Genomic DNA, 20450 nt, shown 5'->3' on the forward strand with positions numbered 1-20450 from the left:
GCTGGAGAGCAGAAAAGGGCATTGGAGGAATTGTAGAAAAGTCAGTGTCATGGCCGGGTCATGAGCAGCCAGACCTAGTGCTCAGAGGCAGAGTCTACACTCAGAAGACAGGAGTCGAGAGTCAGCTGGGTCAGGATACTGGAAGAGCAGAAGCAAAAGACCAAATTGTGTTCAGACCTCAAACTGATGAGCCACAGCGAGTCACATGGTCCAGAAGACAGGGGAGCCCCGGTGAGCAGACAGCTTCTTGTTCCTGCTGTTGGTTTAAGGAGGTCCCGGGGGCCGATTAGCTGCTCTGGGACTTTGCCAATAGGCCTCAGGGATGGAGCCTCAAACTGGGTCTGACTTTGTAAGTCGTAGGTAAGCAGTTTTTAATAGGCTTCCAGATGGCCTGCTGGAGTGTGGCTGCTCCCATGAACCCTGCAGACCCGAGTGATCTTCTGAGTGATCTCTCCCCGCTCAAACCTCCAGCAGGAAACAGTCTCCAGGATCCCAGACACGTCCTCTGAGAATAAAAAAACAAAGTCATGATGACAACTAGGCTATGGAACAGGAAGCCCAAAGTGCCCAGAAGAGTGAATGGTTTTTACCTCCACGAGATACCTGGGATCTTCCATCTAAGCCTCAATGGGACCCATGTTGCTTGGTTTGACAGGATGAGATCATGTGTCCCCACTGCTCTCTGAGCTGGGCTGGCTGCAGCATACGTCTGTGGAAGAGGCTGGGCCAGAGACTGGAAGAGAGATGTTGCAGTCAGGATCCAGGCACCCCAGAAAGAGAACAGAGGGTCTGAAACCAAAAGGCTAAGCAATCAAATCAGCAGATTCGACAGAGAATTTTTGTACCGGACAGGTACATCAAATAAGGTCTGTTAGGAAAGCGGAGATGTTAGTCTGGAAACTGCTAAGGCCACAATTGTGACTCTTATGATTCAGTTTGAGTCACTACAAAGTGTGTTTTGTTTTTTTTGTCTGTTTGAAATTTGTCTCTTTCTCTTGCTTAGTATCACTTAAATCTCTTCTTTGTTACTGTGCTTCCCAAAGCCCCTCAGTGTTGTGTGTGTGAGTGAAGTGTGAGTCTCCAGCCTACCTACCAGGCTGAGCTGTGCCCTGTTTCTTTCAAGGTAGCGAATAATTTCGGAGCGGTGCGGGGCACAGAGTCCACAGGCAGTTCACCAGACATCTCCTGTGAAGCCCAAAGAGAACAAAGGAGCAGGAGAGATTCAGGCCACACTGACCCATGGGAACTTCCCACAGAAGAGGCTGCACAGTGCTCCAGACACAGCCAGCAGGATCCTTCCCACAAGCTGGGCCATGTCCTTCCCCTCCCAGCCCCACAGCTTCTTCCCCACCCCAGCCTCAGTAAGCCCTCCCATCTCCCTGGTCTCCCCACCCACTCGCCAGTACCAGGCTGTTTCCATAATGGAAGCAGCTTTGTACCAGAGTTCACTGGCCACTAGATCCGAGGCTGCTCTGTTTGTCCATGGGCGTAGCAGGTTCATTTCCCTTTGTAGGATCTCTGACAGGTCTTGCTGCTGCTCCTTCAAGATTACCAGCTGCATCTGCAGCTCTGCCTGCACTTCCTTCTGCTTCTGGGGAGTTTCTAGGAGCTGCTGGAGAAACCCCGAGCCCTGCTTTGCCTGCTTAACCAGTCCCTGGAACTCAAATGGGATTCCCACTTGTGGGGATGGACCTTCCTTCAGTATCCAAGACTTCCATGAGCCATGCTGACGATGCCAATAATCAATGAATCTACTCATTGTTAGGTGCCTCTGGTCCTCCATCGACTGTCACTCCAGCACCATGGCAGTCTCTCTGCCTGGTAATTCGGCCCTCTGGCCGGCTCACTACTTTTAGTCACCGCTTCTGGGGCTCAGTTTGTGACACAGTAAAAGTCCAAAAAGGTCTTCCCAGAGATAAAAGTTCTTCTCCTCTCACTGGGGCTCTGGCTCAGCCTGCAGCCCCCTTGCTGGGCTTGGTAACCTCTCTGGGTGCATTTATGCCCCCTTCTTTGGGGTCAGTAGAGGAACCCGGTCCCATCCTGAACCTGGTAGCAGCCCAGGGCTCTGTGCTCAACAGCTAGGTCTGCTCTTTTCTCTTTGCTGCAGGTTTCCCTGGGCACATCCTACCTCTCTTCTCAAGTTCCCTTCTAGGCTTTCCTTGCTGCTTTCAACTTCCTACCTAGTTCTCATTCCAGTGCATAGCCCAGCTAGGCTTTATCGCCGCTGCAGTCTGGTTCTTTCGGGGCCAATACATGGTCCCTCGGAGGTAGGACTCATTCTGTAATCAATTTGGCTAAGCCCCAGGCTGTGCCGCCCAGGGGAAAGCACTCTCCTTTCCCTGGTACAGACCTGCTCTGCCCAGGCCTGCTCTTCTTGGGTCGAGGTGAGTCTTGCCCACATGCTCAGGGTTTAGCTGATCGCCATAGCTGGGCTTTTCACCTTCCTCTGCAGTACAGGGCCTGGTTCACTTGCTGGAGGAGTCTCTGCACCTTAAAGTCTTGAAACCATTATTTGAGGACTTGAGGGTGGGGTAGCACGCCTAGTGGACAAAGTCCATATAATCCTCTTGCAGCAGGGTAGAACAGCCTAGCGCCAACGCTCATATAATCCAGGCCTGCACAACATAAGGCCCGCGGAGCCTCACTGTGCGGCCCACGAGCTCTGGGCAGCCCAGAGCCCTCTGAATCTCAGCCGGCTGGGAGTCAGAGGGCTCTGGGCTGCCGGCAGCTGCGGAGAGCCCAGAGCCCTTTGAATCCCAGCCGCGGCCAGGAAGCAGAGGGCTCTGGGTTGCCCACAGCGGCGGAGAGCCCAGAGCCCTTTAAATCCCAGCCGCAGCGGGGAATCAAAAGGCTCTGGGTTGCCCGCAGCCATGAGGAGCCCAGAGCCCTTTAAATCCCAGCCGCAGCCGGGAATCAAAAGGCTCTGGGCTGCCGGCAGCCGCGGGGAGCCCAGAGCCCTTTAAATCCCAGCCATGGCGGCGAATCAAAAGGCTCTAGGTTGCCCGCAGCTTCGGGGAGCCCAGAGCCCTTTAAATCCCAGCCGCAGCCAGGAGTCAGATGGCTCTTGGCTGCCCGCAGCCACGGGGAGCCCAGAGCCCTTTAAATCTCAGCCGGGAGCCCAGAGCCCTTTAAATCCCAGCCATGGGCCAGGAATCAAACGGCTCTGGGCTGCCCACAGCGGCGGGGAGCCCAGAGCCCTTTAAATCCCAGCCGCGGCCGGAAATCAGAGGGCTCTGGGCTGCCCGCAGCCGCGGGGAGCGCAGAGCCCTTTAAATCTCAGCCAGAGTCGGGAGTCAGAGGGCTCTGGGCTGCCCACAGATTCCCGGCTGCGGCTGGGATTTAAAGGGCTCAGGGCTCTCGCGGCTGCCAGCAGCCCAGAGTGGTTTGAATCCCGGCACGCGACCGCTGTTTGCACCCTCCCAACTGCCCCCAGAACCCCACCCCTATCTAACACCACTGGTCCTTGTCCCCTGATACCCTCTCCTGGGACTCCCCCCCCCAACTGCCCCCCTGGACCCCACCCCCTATCTAAAAGCCGCTGCTCCTTGTCCCCCAATTGCTCCCTCCCAAGACCCCTGCGCCAACTGCCCCATGGGACCCCCCCCCCGATCTAAGCCGCCCATCTCCATGTCCCCAACTGCCCCTCCTGAGACTCCCCAACTTTCCCCAGGACCCCACTCCCTACCTGTCCCCTGATAAACCCCTGGGACTCCCATGCCTATCCTACTGCTGCCTGTCCCCTGACTGCCCCCCTGAACCGCTGCCCCATCCCGCCCCCCCAGCGCCCTGTCCCCGGGCGGCCCCTGGGAACTCCCTACCCCTTCTCCAACCTCCAGCCCACTTACTGTGCCACTCAGACCAGCGTGTCTGGCTCCATGCAGCTCCAGACACATTGCTGCCATACTCCCCCGTGGAGCCCACAGCCCCCCCCCTCCAGCACCTGCCTTCCAGACTTGAACACCTCAGGATTCAGGAGTGCTCAAGCTCAGTTTGGGCAGCTGTTACTTCATTTCTCCCAAATCAAATATACTGATCCACTGTAACTTGCTGTAGAAAAAGCAGGATAAAATTGAGCAAGAAATGCTTATTAGGACTGGAATTGCTATTTTCAGCAGCCATTGCCTTTTTGTTTGTTTAAGGAAGACAGTGATATTGCATAGGCAAATTCCCCATAGAAAGAAAGAGTGGAACAAAAGAATAATAAAGGCACCTCAACTTTTCCTCATTTATGGAGGACAGTCTTATAATATGCATCCAGATATCCTCCAATCACACAAGCTGAAAATTGTTCCACTTTACTGCAGCTCTGTAACCATATGGGAACCAATCCTGTCTGTGTTTTGTGCACATCCAAAATTCCTGCTGAATGACCTGCCCTGGGAGCGTTACTAGTGACCCAGGGCTGGGGAGGCAGGAGGTGTGTGGGGGGGAGGCACTGGTGGGGGGAGCCCAGGGCTGGGGCAGCAGCAGGGTGGAGGGAGGGCACTGGTGGGGAGGAAAGGGGGAAGCCCAGCGCTGGGGCGGCAGGGGGTGTGGGTCAGTGGGGGGAGAGCCCAGGATTGGGGCAGCAGGAGGGTACAGGGGGGAGCCCAGGGCTGGGACGGGGGGCAGCCAAGTTTTTTTTTTGCTTGGGGCAGCAAAACACCTAGAGCTGACCCTGCCAGGTTCCCCCAGCCACCGGAGCCCTGGGCCCTTTAATTTGACCCTGAGGGCTCCCAGCCACCTCTTCAGCTGGGAGACCCTGGTTGATTTAAAATAAAGTATCACCTCCCCACCCCCAACCTTCCTTTTTGGCCCACAGCAGTTTTGGTGGGGCGGCGCTGGGGAAGGAGGGTTTGTTTCCGCAGGGCTGGGCGGCCCTGGGGCGGGGTGTTTCTGCGGGGCCGGGAGGTTTCGGCCCTCGGCTGTTTTCTTTGGAGGAATGTGGCCCTCGCCGCTACGAGTTGTGCGGGCCTGATATAATCCCCTTTCAGGCGGGTAGCGCCAGAGTCCACATAATCCTTCACGGTTGGACTCGGGCCCACCTCTCCTCTGAGCCCTGCCAGGGCCCTGATAGCTGCAAGCTCTACTTGCCGCCGCCGGCAGGGATCTGCCCGCAACACGCCGAGTGCTAATACAGCTTTAACACCGCTTATCTCTACTTTCCCTGGGAATGGCAGTGCTTCTGCAGCGAGGGGTCCTCCGGTCTGTTCCGCCCCTGGGTCGTCCTCCGTCAGGGTCTCCGGTGGTGCCTCTGCAATGCTGACATCCAGATCGTGGCTCGCAGGCCCTCTCTGCAGGAGCTAACAGCGTGCGTCCTTCCTCTGGCTGTCAGCCCAGACTGAGCTGATGTGCAGGCTTTTATATCTGAGCTCCAGTTGGAGCATGCCCAGCAGAACTTCTGGGGCGGGGCTTCTCTGCCAGGGAGGAAGGGTTAACCCCTGCTATACCAGTGTGGGTCCACTCTGCCCCGTCACACACCCTCCCCCTTAAGACACTCGCCTGCGCCGGCTGAACCTTAGTCGCCTCCTCCCTTCCCCTACCCCCTACCGCCCCACAACTTGTGAAAAGAAATCTGCATCCGCATGAGCCTTTCCTGGCCGGTGTAACACTGGAAGGAATAGGGTTGGAGGGACATGTACCACCACATGATCCGTGTGTTTGAGTCCTTCATGCTGTTAATCCACCTGAGGGGTGCGTGTTCTATTACCAAGGAGAAGGAGGGCTTCATAGAACTGCTTATAGTCATTCCTGTCCGCATATGCCTGTATTTCATCTGCTTTGGCGCTCAGCCACAAGTCCCGCATTTTGTGCAGTCGGTGCTGTACTGTTCTGCGAGCGCTGATAAAGGCCGCCTTCTTTGCCGCTGAGGATGGGTCGCTCTGATGTGCACGATGCAGGCGATGCTTCTCAGCAAGTAGGACCTGGATTTCTGCATCATTTTCACAATCCAGCCTTGTCGCCTGCGTGTGGAGGGCCCCAATACCTTCGATGCAGCTGTATGGACAGTGTTGCGGAATGGCTCCCAGTCTTTCTCAGCGTCATCCTCAATACGAAGATCAGCAAGCTCATTCTCTAGGTCTTCCGCTAGATTTTCAGCGATGCGGCTATTCTTCAGCTTCACACGTTGATCCTTTTGAGAGCCTTACAGCCTTGTGGTCGTCTCTTCGGCATGATACGGAGCTTCATTTTGGATACTATGAGCCTGTGATCCGTCCAACAGTCACCGCCGCACATAGCTTTTGTAACCCTGACATCTTGTCTGTCCCTTCTCCTGATGACGACATAGTCGATCAGATGCCAGTGCTTGGAACGGGGATGCATCCACCAAGTCCTGTTGCGGGTACGGAGGTGGAAGACCGTGACGTGATCAGAAAGTCATGTGCTGCACAAGTTTTCAGCAGTAACAGGCCATTGCTGTTACACTTTCCCACCCGTGTTTCCCGATGACTCCTTCCCAGGCTGCGCATCGCATCCGACTCTTTGCGATAAAATCGCCAAGCAGGATCAGCTTGTCTCTGCGGTGCACTGATGATAACAGAGCACCTAGTTCTTCGTAGAATTTATCCTTCACATTCTCTGGGTTGGTCATTGTGGGAGTGTATGTGCTGATCAAAGTAGCTTGTTTTCCTTTTTGAAGCGGAAGCTGCATTCTCATGAGTCGGTCATTCACACCCTTGGGGGAACTGGCAAGTTTCCGAACAAGATGATTCTTGATGGCGAAGCCAACTCCAGATTCGCGACGCTCATCACTGCTGCGCCACTCCAGAAGAATGTATAGCCTCTGCCTGACTCGGACAGCTGTCCTTCATTAGCAAGGCGAGTTTCGCTAAGGGCTGCAATGTCAATGTTGTAGCGCATGCAGCTCTCTGGTGACAAGTGCTGTTCTTCTCTCCGGTCTGTCTGCCGTGATGTTGTCCAGTAGCGCGCCCACAGTCCATGTGCCAATGGGGATCGTGTCACTCTAAGTTTTGTTTTTGTTCAACCGCTTTGATGGGATCCCCACCAGCCGCGTATGCTGGCCAGGTAAGGTGAAGCAGGCAATGTTTAGGCACCTTTTCTAGCCAAGTGAGCAGTGCAGTCCTGAATAGGGCTGCTCAGTCGCTCAAGAAGATGCCGCGCCCACTGCTGCTTCGGTCAGTGAGGAACGACCATTATACCTGAGCCGCCTGTGTGCAGGTCCGCGGCAACAGCTCCCAGTGTATCCACACCTGCTGCTTCGTCGCTTGCCCATCACCACAGGACTTGATATGTTATGATGTCGAGACTTGCGCGTGAATTGGATTAAAGTGAGGGAGAGTCTATGGTCCACAGTCTTCTGGGAGCTTTCCCCTCCTGAGCTCTGATGGCACTGTGCTCCTTACAGAGAAGATGCAGATTCTCCAGAGATGGGCTGAACATTTTGAAGCAGTTCTCAACTGCCCCTCAGTCATCAGTGATGAGGCCATTGACAAGATGCCCCAGGTTGCAGTCCATGACTCCATGGATGCTTCACCAAAAGAGGATGAAGTGAAGGAAGCCATCAACCAGCTGTCAAGTGGCAAAGCCCCAGGGTCAGATGCCATACCAGCAGAGGTGTACAAAGTCAGTGGACCCGTGCTGCTACGGAAAGTCACTGAGCTGTTTCAGTCCTTCTGGAAGCAGGGATCCATTCCACAGGAATTTAGAGATGTGTCCATGGTGCACCTCTATAAGAGGAAGGGCAATCGCCAGGTATGCAACAATCACCATGGAATCTCGCTGCTCTCTACAGTGTGGAAAATTCTTGCACGGGTTCTGTTGAACCGATTGATCACTCACCTGGAGCAGGGCTTACTGCCAGAATCACAGTGCGGCTTCCGCAAGGGACGTGGGACTATTGACATGATCTTCGCTGCATGTCAGCTACAGGAGAAATGTCAAGAACAGAATTGTGAACTCTACACAACTTTTGTGGACCTCACGAAAGCGTTCGACTCTGTCAGTCGCCAGGGCCTGTGGAGGATCATGTCGAAATTCAGCTGTCCAGACAGCTTCGTACCAATGGTACGTCAATTTCATCACGGTATGATGGCTCGTGTCCTGGATGACAATGAAACATCTGAGGCCTTCCCAGTCACCAATGGCATCAAGCAAGGGTGTGTTTTAGCACCCACTTTGTTCAGCATGATATTCTCTGCCACTCTGACTGATGCCTTTCAATACTGCACTGAAGAAGTAGGCCTGAAATACAGAACTGACAGGAAACTATTCAATCCAAGGCGACTGCGTGCCATTACCAAGGTGAAGGAAACTGTACTTCGAGACTTTCTCTTTGCCGATGATTGTGCTCTGAATGCGAGTACAGAGCCACAAATGAAAGCCAATATGGACAAGTTTTCATCTGCATGTAACAACTTCGGTCTCACCGTTAACATCAAGAAGACTGAGGTCATGCACCAGCCAGCTCCCCACGCTCCGTACTCAGAACCGTCCATCACTGTAAATGGACAGAGACTCCAGGCAGTGGAGCACTTCACATACCTGGGCAGTACCCTTTCCCAAGCAGTGTCAGTCGATGATGAAGTAAACGGCAGAATTGCTAAAGCCAGCTCTGCATTTGGCCAATTGCGCTCCAACCGAGCAGTGGTGCTTCCAACTCTGCTGTAGGCCTGCGAGACGTGGACTGTCTATCAGAGTCATGCACGAAGGCTCAATCACTTCCACATTTCCTGTTCAAGTAAAGCTTCTAAAAATCAGATGGCAGGACAAAGTGCCCGATACTGAAGTCCTTACCAGAGCCAGTCTGCCGTCAGTTCACACACTGCTGATGAGATCCCAGACCAGATGGGCTGGACATGTCGTGAGAATGTCAGAGGAGCGCATTTCTAAACAGCTCTTCTACGGAGAACTCACCAGGGAAAGCGCCCCCATGGAGTACAAAAGAAGCGGTTCAAGGACACGCTGAAGACCTCTCTGAACTCCCTCGAGATCAACACCGCCACATGGGAAACCCTCGCACTGAACCGTCCAGCATGGCGCAGCCTCATTCACACAGGCAGTAATACCTCTGAGGCAAGGCGTACTGCTGAGTCTGAAAGAAAGCGTGAGCTGCGCGAGTCCAGAGCTGCCCGCTCATCATCGACAGTGCCATCACATGTCTGTCCAACGTGTGGCAGGACGTTCCATGCCCGAATCGGACTGATCAGTCATCTCCGGACTCACACAGTCCGGTCATGGAACGAATGAGTTGTTGAGGTCTTCATCGACAACGATGGACGAACATCACAGTACCTCAGCGCCACGAATGCCCATTTCACTCCCAGGGCCTCCCGCTCTGTGGTGGAATACCGGTTCTCTCTGGGGAACAGCTTGTGGCTCAGGTCCAAAATGGGGTGTTCTTCTCCTCCCACCTCTTGCGACAGTACGGCCCTGTAGTGAGGCGGCCTGGCTCCCGGCCGCACCCGAGAGGGAGGAGCCAGAACAGCTGCCACAGTGGGCGGAGCCACTGCCCCTGTCCCCGCCCCCCGGAAGTCAAGGGGCGGGACAGGAAGTATAAAAGCCCCGCCCAGCAGCTGCAGCCCGGTGGCCGGAGAGGACAGATGCTCCTGACCGAGCTCTTGCTGGACCGAGCCTGCCCCAAGCCCCGTACCCTGAAGAAGACTGGCCGAGCCTTCCCCGAGCCCGGTACCCTGAGGAGAACTGGCCGAGCCTGCCCCGAGCCCGGTACCCTGAGGAGAACTGGCCGAGCCTGCCCCGAGCCCGGTACCCTGAGGAGCTGCCAGAGCGTCCCCCCGACCCGTGTCCTGAGGAGCAGCCCGACCTAGCCAGCCCTCAGCACGACGAGGAGCCCATGGTATGGGACCCCGCTGCGGACACCTGCGATGAGCAGGTACCCATGGAGGGGGAGATGGGAAGTAGCCCGGGGGTAGCTGACCCCAGTCTGGCTACTGCAGATTTCGAGCCGATGTCGGTGTGTTGCGGTCAGGACTCACCGACACAGCAGCAGACTAACTGCTGCTGTTAGGCCCCGGCTGGGACACAGTGGAGTGGGTGGGCCTGTGTCCCCATCCACCGCCTCACGGGTGGCAGTCTCCCTCACATCAGAGCTCAGATCCAGAAGTCTGACTCACCTATTGTTGCTGCTCAGCTCCTGCTTTAAGGACCTGAGCCCTGAACTATTATTGCTGCTCAGCTCCTGCTTAAGGACCTGAGCCCTGAACTATTGTTGTTGCTTCTCAGCTCCTGCTTAAGGACCTGAGCCCTGAACTATTGTTGCTGCTGCTCAGCTCCTGCTTTAAGGACCTGAGCCCTGAACTATTATCACTGCTCAGCTCCTGCCAAGGACCTGAGCCCTGAACTATTATTGCTGCTCAGCTCCTGCTTTAAGGACCTGAGCCCTGAACTATTATTGCTGCTCAGCTCCTGCTTAAGGACCTGAGCCCTGAACTATTGTTGTTGCTGCTCAGCTCCTGCTTTAAGGACCTGAGCCCTGAACTATTATTGCTGCTCAGCTCCTGCTTAAGGACCTGAGCCCTGAACTATTGTTGTTTGCTCAGCTCCTGCTTAAAGATCTGAGCCCTGAACTATTGTTGTTTGCTCAGCTCCTGCTTAAAGATCTGAGCCCTGAACTATTGTTATTTGCTCAGCTCCTGCTTAAGGAGCTGAGCCCCTTGAACTACTGCTTATTGCCCCGCCCTGACTAGGGCTAGGGCTTTACTGACTCTGGGTGCTCAGCCCCTGCCTGAGGGTCTGAGCCTAGAACTGCTGTTTGCTGCCCCACCCTGACTGAGGGCTTGGGCTTCGTTGACTGTTTATTTCTGCTCAGCCCTGCCTGAGGGTCTGAGCCCTTGGACCTTCGGAGACTGAACTGCTGATTTAGGCCGTGTAGTGACGCGGCCTGGCTCCCGGCCACACCCGAGAGGGCCGAGCCCCACACCGACTCTTACACGTGGTGCCTTCTCTGAGGACCTCTCGCCCAGGATGTGGGCGCGAGCTCTTGACGCTGGTGAAAAGGGGGCCGCGGGAGAGAGGCCTCCCGCCAGAGAGATGGATCTGTCCCAGCTCCTGCCCTCATGATGGAGAGCCAGGAGCGACAACAGGCGGCCCAGTCGCAACAGCAGCAGCAGCTCGTCGCCGAGCAGCCAGGTTCGCAACAACGGCAGCTCATTCAAGACCTGGTTACCCAGCACCAGGACTTCCAGCGGCAATGTGTCCAGCAGCTCGCAGCGGTGCTGACTCGACCGGGGGAACCCCAGCCAGGAGATGCTGCAGGGGCCCCGCGGCCCAGCCCCAATTCGCTGACGAAGATGGGGCCCGGCGACGACCCCAAGCCTTCTCGCCACATTCGAGCCGGTGGCCGCCGCCGCGGGCTGGGCCCAGGACCAATGGGCCACCATCCTGGCCCCATACTGAACGGGGACTGCTCAGACGGTCTATCGAGGCTTGTCTGTGGAGGCAGCCCAGGACTACAGCCAGGTGAAAGCCGCTATCCTAGACGCCCTGGATGTGAGTCCAGAGACCTACCGACAGCGGTTTAGAAGCCTGGCGATCCTCCAGGGGCCCGACTCGGATAGTGGCCCAGGAGCTGAGAGACCTGCAAAGTGGCTACAGCCCGAACGCCGACATCAGAGGAGCTGATGGAGCAGGTAGTATTGGAGCAGTTTGCCCATGTACTCCCGCCACGAGGAAGAGCCTGGGTCCTCCGCCATAGGCCGCGACAGTGGCCGCGGCCATTACATTAATGGAGGACTTCGCGGCTGAAACCCCGCTGGGCTCGGCTGGCCGGACCGCCCGCCCGGACGGAGCACCCCAACCCAGAAAAGAAGGGTGCACCCACCTCACAGACGCACAAGTTTCTCCCGTGGAGCGGAGGCCCGACCCGCACCGCCACGCCCTCCGGGAGACCCGCCGACCCCGGTTCCCGCAGCGAGAGGGGACTACCGAACCCGCCTGAGGTAACCCCGGGACCTGGTCACGGATGGGACGAGCAGACCTGGGGCCCTGTTTCTCCTGTGGAGAGTATGGCCATTTACAGCGGGACTGCCCAGGACTGGAGTGTACCGTTGGCCAGGTTTACTCAGGGGAAGGCCGTGCCCGGCGCTGGCAAGCGCCAAGATCACCGTGCCCGTGGTCGCTGAGGGGCGCCCGACGGTGGTCCTCCTCGATTCAGGCTGCGCCAGACACTGGTCTGCCAAACCATGGGCCCGCAGGCTGACAACCGCCTGGGGAAGATTCAGCTGCAGTGTATCCACGGGGATATACGGCCCTACCCAAGTACCAGGGCCCAACTGACTATTGATGGGGTCACCCAGCTGATGACAGTGGGACTCGCCCACGGCTGGCGCACCCGTGATCCTGGGTCGGGACTGGCCCGAGTTCCCCGCCGTACTACGCCGCCACGCCGAGGGCAGCCCGCAGGTCACGCCAGCCTTGGAAGGGGAGGCCCCAGAGACTGAGGAAGACGAGGTGAAAGCCCCCGACCACACCAACCCGACGGAAGGACGTGAAGATCCTCCCCCCGGAGTGGGGGAGGATCCCTCGGCGCCCACAGACTTTTGCCGGGATCAACAGGCCGACCCTACACTCACGCGGACATACGACCAGCTGGCCTCCGTGGATGGGACAGTCCTCGACCCCCATCGAAGCGCGCAGTGGCCGCACTTTGAGTTGCGGCAGGAGCGCCTGTATCGCGCCGAGAGGGACCCCGCAAGTGGGATACCCGACACAACTCCTCGTGCCTCGTGTCACCGCCGGGCGGTCATGAAACTGGCCCGCGACATCCCCGCGGCCGGGCACCTCGGTCACGAGAAGACCCTGGCTCGGATCCTGGGGCGCTTCTTCTGGCCAGGGGTACACCAGGAGGTAAAGAATTATTGCAACTCTTGCCCGGAATGCCAGTTGGCTGCCCCAGCACGAACTCCCAAGGCACCGCTGGTCCCGATGCCTCTGATTGAGACCCCTTGAACGTGTGGCCATGGACCTGGTGGGGCCTCCCTAAGAGCAGCGCAGGGTTCCAATACATTTTGGTGATAATGGACTATGCTACCAGGTTCCCAAGCAATCCTCTCCGACCATCACAGCCCGCACCATCACAGCTGAGCTGGTGAAGGTCTTCGCCCGTGTCGGCCTGCTCCCGGAGATCCTCTCGGTTCAGGGGACCATCTTTACGTCACGGCTGGTCCAGGAGGTGTGCGAACTCTGGGGATAAAGCAACCCGACGCCCGCTTACCATCCCCAGACAGATGGGCTGGTTGACAGATTCAATCGGACGCTGAAAGAGATGTTGCAGAGGTTCCCCCAGGAGGACCTTCGCCGATGGGACCAGCTCCTTCCACCCCTGATCCTGGCGGTGCGGGAAGTCCCCCAGTCTTCAACCCAGTTCTCACCCTGTGAGTTGCTGTACGGTCGGCGACCTCGGGGCCTGCTGGATCTCATGAGGGAAACCTGGGAGCAAGCCCAATCGCCAGCCCAGGGCCTCTTAAAGCACGTACTCCAGCTTCAGGAGCGCCTTAAGCAGGCGGGGGCCCTGGCGCAGGAGAACTTGAAAGCCGCCCAGGACACGCAGGCCCAGACTTATAACCGGGACGCCCAGACTGGACTTTCATCCCGAGACCGGTATTACTCCTTCTTCCTCCAGTGAATCAAGATCCTGGCCCGGTGGCAAAGGCCATATGAGGTGGTTCGAAGGTGGGCCCGGTTAATTATGAAATCAATCAGCCGGACCGAAAAAGAAGACCCAACGGTACCATGTCAACCTCCCTGGCCCTGGCGGAAATGTGAAGGTCTCCTGATCAACCCCTACCCGCCAGAACCTGAGCTAGGACCCCAGGTAGCCCATACCGAGGACCCCGGGGAACCCCAGCTCGGGGAGACCCTAACAGACGACCAACTCAAGCAGACCCGGTGCCTCCTGCAAGCCTTTTCCCGCACCTTTACGGGCCAACCGGGATACACCACCCTGGTATACCATAGGATCCAGACAGAGCCTGGGGTGGTGATCCGGGGCGCGACCAGGCCCTTGCCGTATCACAGGAGGCAGGTCGTTGAGGAGGAGGTACGAGCTATGCTGGATCTAGGGGTGATTGAACCATCGCAAAGTGAATGGCGCAGCCCTGTAGTGCTGGTACCGTAGCCCGACGGCTCACAGAGATTCTGTATCGACTTTAGGCACGTTAATGCTATCTCCAAGTTCGATGCCTATCCCATGCCTCGGATAGATGAGCTGTTGGCCCGCTTAGGGGAGGCCCGCTATATCACCACCCTTGATCTAAGCAAAGGGTACTGGCAGATCCCCCTGGAACCAGCCTCCAATGAGAAGACTGCTCGCCACACCCACGGGCCTATACCAGTTTACCCGGATGCCCTTCGCCTCCATGGCGCCCGGCCACCTTTCAGCGCCTAATGGACCGCCTCCTCCAGCCACATCAGGACTACGAGGCCGCCTATCTAGATGATGTGGTCATTTACAGTCCTCGGTGGGAGAACCACCTAGAAAGGGTTGCAGCCGCCCTGAGGTCCTCGCGGAAGGCCGGGTTAACAGCCAACCCTAAGAAATGTCGATCGGCTGACAAGAGACCACGTACCTGGGGTATACTATCGGGCATGGAAGGTAAAACCTCTTGTCGGCAAGGTCCAGGCCATCGCAACCTGCCCCCCGCCAGCCACGAAGCGCCAGGTGCGCCAGTTTCTGGGGCTGGCAGGGTATTACAGACGATTTATTCCTCAATTCGGGGCAATTGCAGCCCCTTACCGGGCTCCTGACAAAGGATAGCCCGCGGCAGGTGAAATGGACCATGAGTGCGACGAGGCCTTTCAGACACTCAAGACGAGCCTCTGCAGCGAGCCAGTCTTGTATAGTCCTGATTTCCACCGACATTTGTTTTACAGACAGACGCCGGAAGTGGGACTCGGGCCGTCCTTTCCAAGAAGTAGAGGGGAAGAGCATCCGTTCTTTACATCAGCCGGAAGCTGTTCCCCGAGAGAAAACTACGCGGTGGTCGAAAAGGAAGCCCTCGCTGTGAAGTGGGCCTGTGAAGCCCTGAGGTATTACATCCTGGGAGCCCCCTTCACCTTGGTCACCGACCATTCCCCTCCAGTGGTTGGCTCGCATGAAGGACCATAATATGCGGCTGCAGCGGTGGTACTTGGCCCTGCAGCCCTATGCCTTCACTGTGCGTCATCGGGCTGGGAAGGACCATGCTAACGCGGACTTCCTCTCCCGGCTGGGGGTATGGAAGGCTGGCCCCGCTGCACGGGAGCCAGCCTTGAGGGGGGGGCCGTGTAGTGAGGCGGCCTGGCTCCCGGCCGCACCCGAGAGGGAGGAGCCAGAACAGCTGCCACAGTGGGCGGAGCCACTGCCACCTGTCCCCGCCCCCCGGAAGTCAAGGGGCGGGACAGGAAGTATAAAAGCCCCGGCCCAGCGCTCAGTTGCAGCCCGGCAGCCGGAGAGGACAGACGCTCCTGACCGAGCTCCTGCTGGACCGAGCCTGCCCCAAGCCCGGTACCCTGAAGAAGACTGGCCGAGCCTTCCCCGAGCCCGGTACCCTGAGGAGGACTGGCCGAGCCTGCCCCGAGCCCGGTACCCTGAGGAGAACTGGCCGAGCCTGCCCCGAGCCCGGTACCCTGAGGAGAACTGGCCGAGCCTGCCCCGAGCCCGGTACCCTGAGGAGAACTGGCCGAGCCTGCCCCGAGCCCGGTATCGAGAGGAGAACTGGCCGAGCCTTCCCCGAGCCCGGTATCGAGAGGAGAACTGGCCGAGCCTTCCCCGAGCCCGGTACCCTGAGGAGAACTGGCCGAGCCTGCCCCGAGCCCGGTACCCCGAGGAGAACTGGCCGAGCCTGCCCCGAGCCCGTTACCCCAAGGAGCTGCCCGAGCGTCCCCCCGACCCGTGTCCTGAGGAGCAGCCCGACCTAGCCAGCCCTCAGCACGACGAGGAGCCCATGGTATGGGACCCCGCTGCGGACACCCGCGATGAGCAGGTACCCATGGAGGGGGAGATGGGATGTAGCCCGGGGGTAGCCGACCCCAGTCTGGCTACTGCAGATTTCGAGCCGATGTCGGTGTGTTGCGGTCAGGACCCCACCGACACAGCAGCAGACTAACTGGGTCTGGGACACAGTGGAGTGGGTGGGCCTGTGTCCCCCCCTGCCACCGCCTCACGGGTGGCAGTCTCCCCCTCACATTGGAGCTCAGACCCAGAAGTCTGGACTCACCTATTGTTGCTGCTCAGCTCCTGCTTCGAGGACCTGAGCCCTGAACTATTGTTGTTTGCTCAGCTCCTGCTTAAAGATCTGAGCCCCTTGAACTACTGCTTATTGCCCCGCCCTGACTAGGGCTAGGGCTTTACTGACTCTGGGTGCTCAGCTCCTGCCTGAAGGTCTGAGCCTAGAACTGCTGTTTGCTGCCCCACCCTGACTGAGGGCTTGGGCTTCGTTGACTGTTTATTTCTGCTCAGCCCTGCCTGAGGGTCTGAGCCCTTGACCTTCGGAGACTGAACTGCTGATTTAGGCCGTGCAGTGACGCTGCCTGGCTCCCGGCCACACCCGAGAGGGCCGAGCCCCCACACCGACTCTTACACGCCCCAACCCTACCTGCGAGGCGCCTGTCTGGAGCATTTAAACCCTCCCCACCCATGGAGTGTCCTCTTTTTTGACAGTTCCAATATGGTAACCCTACCCTATGGGCCAAGCCTCCACTCCTGACAGTTCAGGCTCACCGCCCGTGGCTGCTTGGCCTGCCTGCCGAGACAGAGGACTCAGGGATTTCCATCAGGCTGCTCGGTTGCAAATGCAGCCACCCAAAGAAGTGAAGAATGGAAGTGAAAGAGCAAAGCTGGACCATCCGCTGAGCTGCTGCAATCAAGTGAGCAGAGCCTGGGAGAGAAGAGGGAAAGCTCGAAGGTGGCTAGTGGCTGTAGGGAGCCAGGGGAGGAGAAATAAATAGTTAATGAGGAATCCTACAGGCTTTGTCTTGTGTGGTGAAGGGTTTCAAATGGGTCTTGTTACGATCACGTTACACTTGAAAATAGCTGGGGATGGCTGAAGGGCAGGTCTATAAAGGTAAGAGGTCACTCTAGGAGCTTCAAGTTCAGATTCTGTCCCTACTGCCTGCTTGGATCAGGTGATCTCAACCCAACACGTCCTCAGGTGGGAGCAGGGGCGAGCTCTTTTTCCGGATTAGCCGCCAGAATAGGGACAGGATACATGTGGCCAAGGAACTAGAGAGGCCTGGGGGTCAATTGCAGAGTTGCCTGTTAATGCAGCTCTTCTGGGGGAGCACGGTAGGGGACTGTGCACACAGGAGCCCCATTTCAAATGGTGGGGGGGAGGGTAATTTAACCATGATTCCAGGGGCTACTTGCGCACCTGAAAACTCCAGTGTTTTGGCAGGGAAGTTAGCAATGAGCTGGCAGGAGCCCTGTATCTAATTCCTTTATAAAAGAAAGAAAATTAAATCGATATTAGACCCACTGAGCTCTAATACTAATGTGGTCTGAAAATCACTGTAGGGACACTGGTTAAAATGTGACTGTATATTCTTCCTTTATTACTAACTCTGTCGGAGAGACCCTGCCAGGAGTCCTGGGTCTGATCCCAGCTCTAGGAGGGGACTGGGGTCTAGTGGGTTACAGTGGGGGGCAGATACAGCTCGGTTAGTTATAAGAACATCAGAATGGCCCGAGTGGTCAGATCAAAGGTCCACATAGTCCAGTATCCTGTCTTCAAACAGTACCAATAAGTCTCTGTTTCCTGGCCTGGGCGTTGAGGCTGCATTAGGGGAGGGAGCTTCCTCTGGGGTTTAAAGCTGGTACCTGCCTCTTCTGATCCCTCCTCACCAAAAGCTTCTGGCCCTTCATTGCTGTGTCTCTGCCGCTGAGGATGGAGCAGCCCAAGCAGCAGGGCCGGTGCAAGGATATTTTGCGCCTAGGCAAAACTTCCACCTTGCAGCCCCTGCCCCCACAACAGGAGCAGAGGGGCCCTGAGGGCAGACGTGGGGCTGCAGGGGCAGAACTGAGGAGGGGCTGGGACAGAAGTGATGGGAGGGTTGAGGAGGAGACTTGACAGCCGGGCTGGGGACAGGCAGATGTGGCGGTGGCAGGGACACAGAATGCATTAGGAGTTGGGGTTTGGGGAGAAGCTGAGGCTCCCAGGAGCAGGGAGCCTGGGAGAGGGAGACCCAGAAACTGCAGAGTGTGACCTACAAGTCATGAGAGAAGGGAGGCTCTAGTGGGAAGCGGTTAGAGGGTGTGGAGGGTCAAGTACAGGGTAGGTTTACCCAACCGGGGGAAAGAAATGAAAGAATAAAAGAGAAAAAATAAAGTAAAACCAGTGTAAGGGCAGAAGCCTGGAGAAAGTGGCGGGAAACTCAACTGAAGAGTGAAAGCCAAATGGTGCTGTGAGGGGAAATGCTCTGGGGCAGGCGGCAAGAGCGGAAGGGATCTCAAGCTGCAGTGGGGATTCAGGATCCAGATGCCCAGCAACTTTAATAGCTCTTAGGCATGGATGTCAGTCACGTCCATACTGACTGTTACCGGACCAGAATAGCCATGGTTGTTATGAAAGGAAAGGAATTGCTCCTTGGAAATTGATACTCTCACCACTGGAGCCTATTTAGTTGCACTTAGTATTGGGCAAATAACTGACTTTTTGCTTCACTGGCAGTTTTGCGCACACACAAAAAAATCAGCAAACCAAACAGAAAAATCATTATTGCAGACGGCAGGACTGGCCTCGCTGGCAGGAGCAATTTTAACTATTTGGACCCACTTTGATGCTAAGTAGGACCTGCTGTTTAGGTTTCTAACATGTCGCCATTTCTTATTAATTGCCCAAACATCTTCTCATTGTCTCTCTTGCTGAAGACAGATTTCCAAAGGCGGTCAATATCCCAGCCATGTCATTTTGTCCCGCCGCTACATACACGAACAGGCCTCCTTCTCCAGCATGTTTTCCGCTTGTTGGATAGAGACATTCACTTACTCAGCCAATAGGTCTAACAGATCCTGATAACGGCAAAACACGCAGTGATTTCACACACTTGCCTCCAGTGCCGGACAATGCAGCTTCAGCTTCCGCTGGTTTCGCAAATGTATTGATCCCTTTTGTTAAGCTTTTCTTAGACATTTCTCATTACCAGGTAGGGTGACCTGACAGCAAGTGTGAAAAATTGGGACGGGGTAAGGGGTAATAGGCGCTATATAAGACAAAGCCGAAATATCGGGACTGTCCCTATAATATCAGGACATCTGGTCACCCTATTTCCATGTTAACTCCCCTCCCAGGTTTGGGGTTAGTTCAAATCAGTTGCTTCTAGCTTTGTAGCTACTTTATCTTTTATTGGCCTCACAAAGGTGGTTACTCTGTAGCACTAAGCATCACTACTCTGCCATTCCTTAGACACGCAGCATTCTGCTAAAGATTAAGCTGTTCAATGCTATCAGAACAGATTCTTAAAAGTCCCAGCAGGCTCTGTCTCAGGGCTGAATGAGCTTCCTCCCCTGGACCAGCTGTTCTTACGGCATGTTACTCTCTTGGCTTTTGTCAGCCCAGGCTGATTTGCGGAGGAGGAAGGGGGGATACGCTGTTCACGGTGATGGGGTGTACGGGCCCCTCACTGATCCAGTATTGGACTAGGTGCCCTGCCCCTCAACAGGTGCAGGGCCTGCTCCCAGCGGAGGAAGAATTTAAAAGGACACCGGTAGCCGAGGGGAAGGGGGAATGAGCTGCATGTGGCACCAGGCTACAAGGCTGGTGCTGAGAGCTTTGCCAGGAGCGGCAACAGCTTTGTGAGGGTTTCTCCAGCAGCAGGGACGTGGATTCCTCCCCACCCCCACCCCTTTGGGAGATGAAAGCCTGAGAGAGATGGACTGACTGAACTGGACACAGAGACAGAGGGAAATCTGCTAAGCCAGCGACCGTGCCCCAGACTGAGGAGCTCCAGATGGGTAGGAGGTGACAAAATTTGGGGCTGGTCAGTACCTGAACTGGACACTTTGAGAGCCCCTCAGGGAGCTGGGCTGACCCCCAATGGAGTGGACGGGCCTGGGCCTAGGTTTGGGATGGAGGAACTGTACAGGCTTGTCGGCAGTAAAGAAATTGACACTGATACAAACTCCTAACATAGAAGCACCAAGTGGGATTTACACCACCTTAGCTTAATTCAGCAACCACATGCAGATACGTACCAGTGCGCGCCTTCTGGAATGCGTCTGCACAACATACATTCCCTGATGAGGTCCAGCTCCTTACGTGGGAAATAATGGCCCACGTGGGGGAAAGATTAGCGTATTTCCAAGCTATCTGATTTGTCCAAATGAAGAAAATATTCGAATCCCAAGATAAAATAGGCGCCCTCATGAGTCATGAAAATCCATTTCTTGATTTGATACAAATTAACATAATGGGTTATGGGGAGGGGAGCTGATGTGAAAATGCCCTGGCTTTGTCCAGGGCTGGCTTTGTCTGTGACATCAGCACTAAGGCAAGGCATAAAACAGGCAAACAGGGGCTCTT

General features: G+C 56.4%; 1 protein-coding gene and 1 long non-coding RNA gene across 3 annotated transcripts in view; one reads left to right on the forward strand and one right to left on the reverse strand.

The window, feature by feature from the left end:
- The window catches only part of LOC120407614 (prolactin-releasing peptide-like), an 82358-nt gene that overhangs the window by 53140 nt on the left and 8768 nt on the right, over window positions 1-20450 (forward strand). The window contains exon 1 of one of the 2 annotated variants that reach the window (XM_039543364.1): window positions 19607-19889. The exons of the other annotated variant lie outside the window; for it this stretch is intronic. Within the exon in view, the coding sequence (XP_039399298.1) occupies window positions 19879-19889 (11 nt within the window). The 5' untranslated portion in view covers window positions 19607-19878. Of the gene's footprint in view, window positions 1-19606; window positions 19890-20450 lie in introns of those variants that run through there. 2 annotated transcript variants of the gene reach the window in all.
- LOC120407620 lies at window positions 383-1327 on the reverse strand. The gene is made up of 3 exons (XR_005600141.1): window positions 1094-1327; window positions 591-733; window positions 383-505 (listed from the first exon to the last, which is right to left on the reverse strand). It is a non-coding gene; the product is annotated as an uncharacterized LOC120407620 (long non-coding RNA).

Source organism: Mauremys reevesii, linkage group 6 (genome assembly GCF_016161935.1).
Source record: "Mauremys reevesii isolate NIE-2019 linkage group 6, ASM1616193v1, whole genome shotgun sequence".
Classification (NCBI taxonomy): Eukaryota; Metazoa; Chordata; order Testudines; family Geoemydidae; genus Mauremys; species Mauremys reevesii.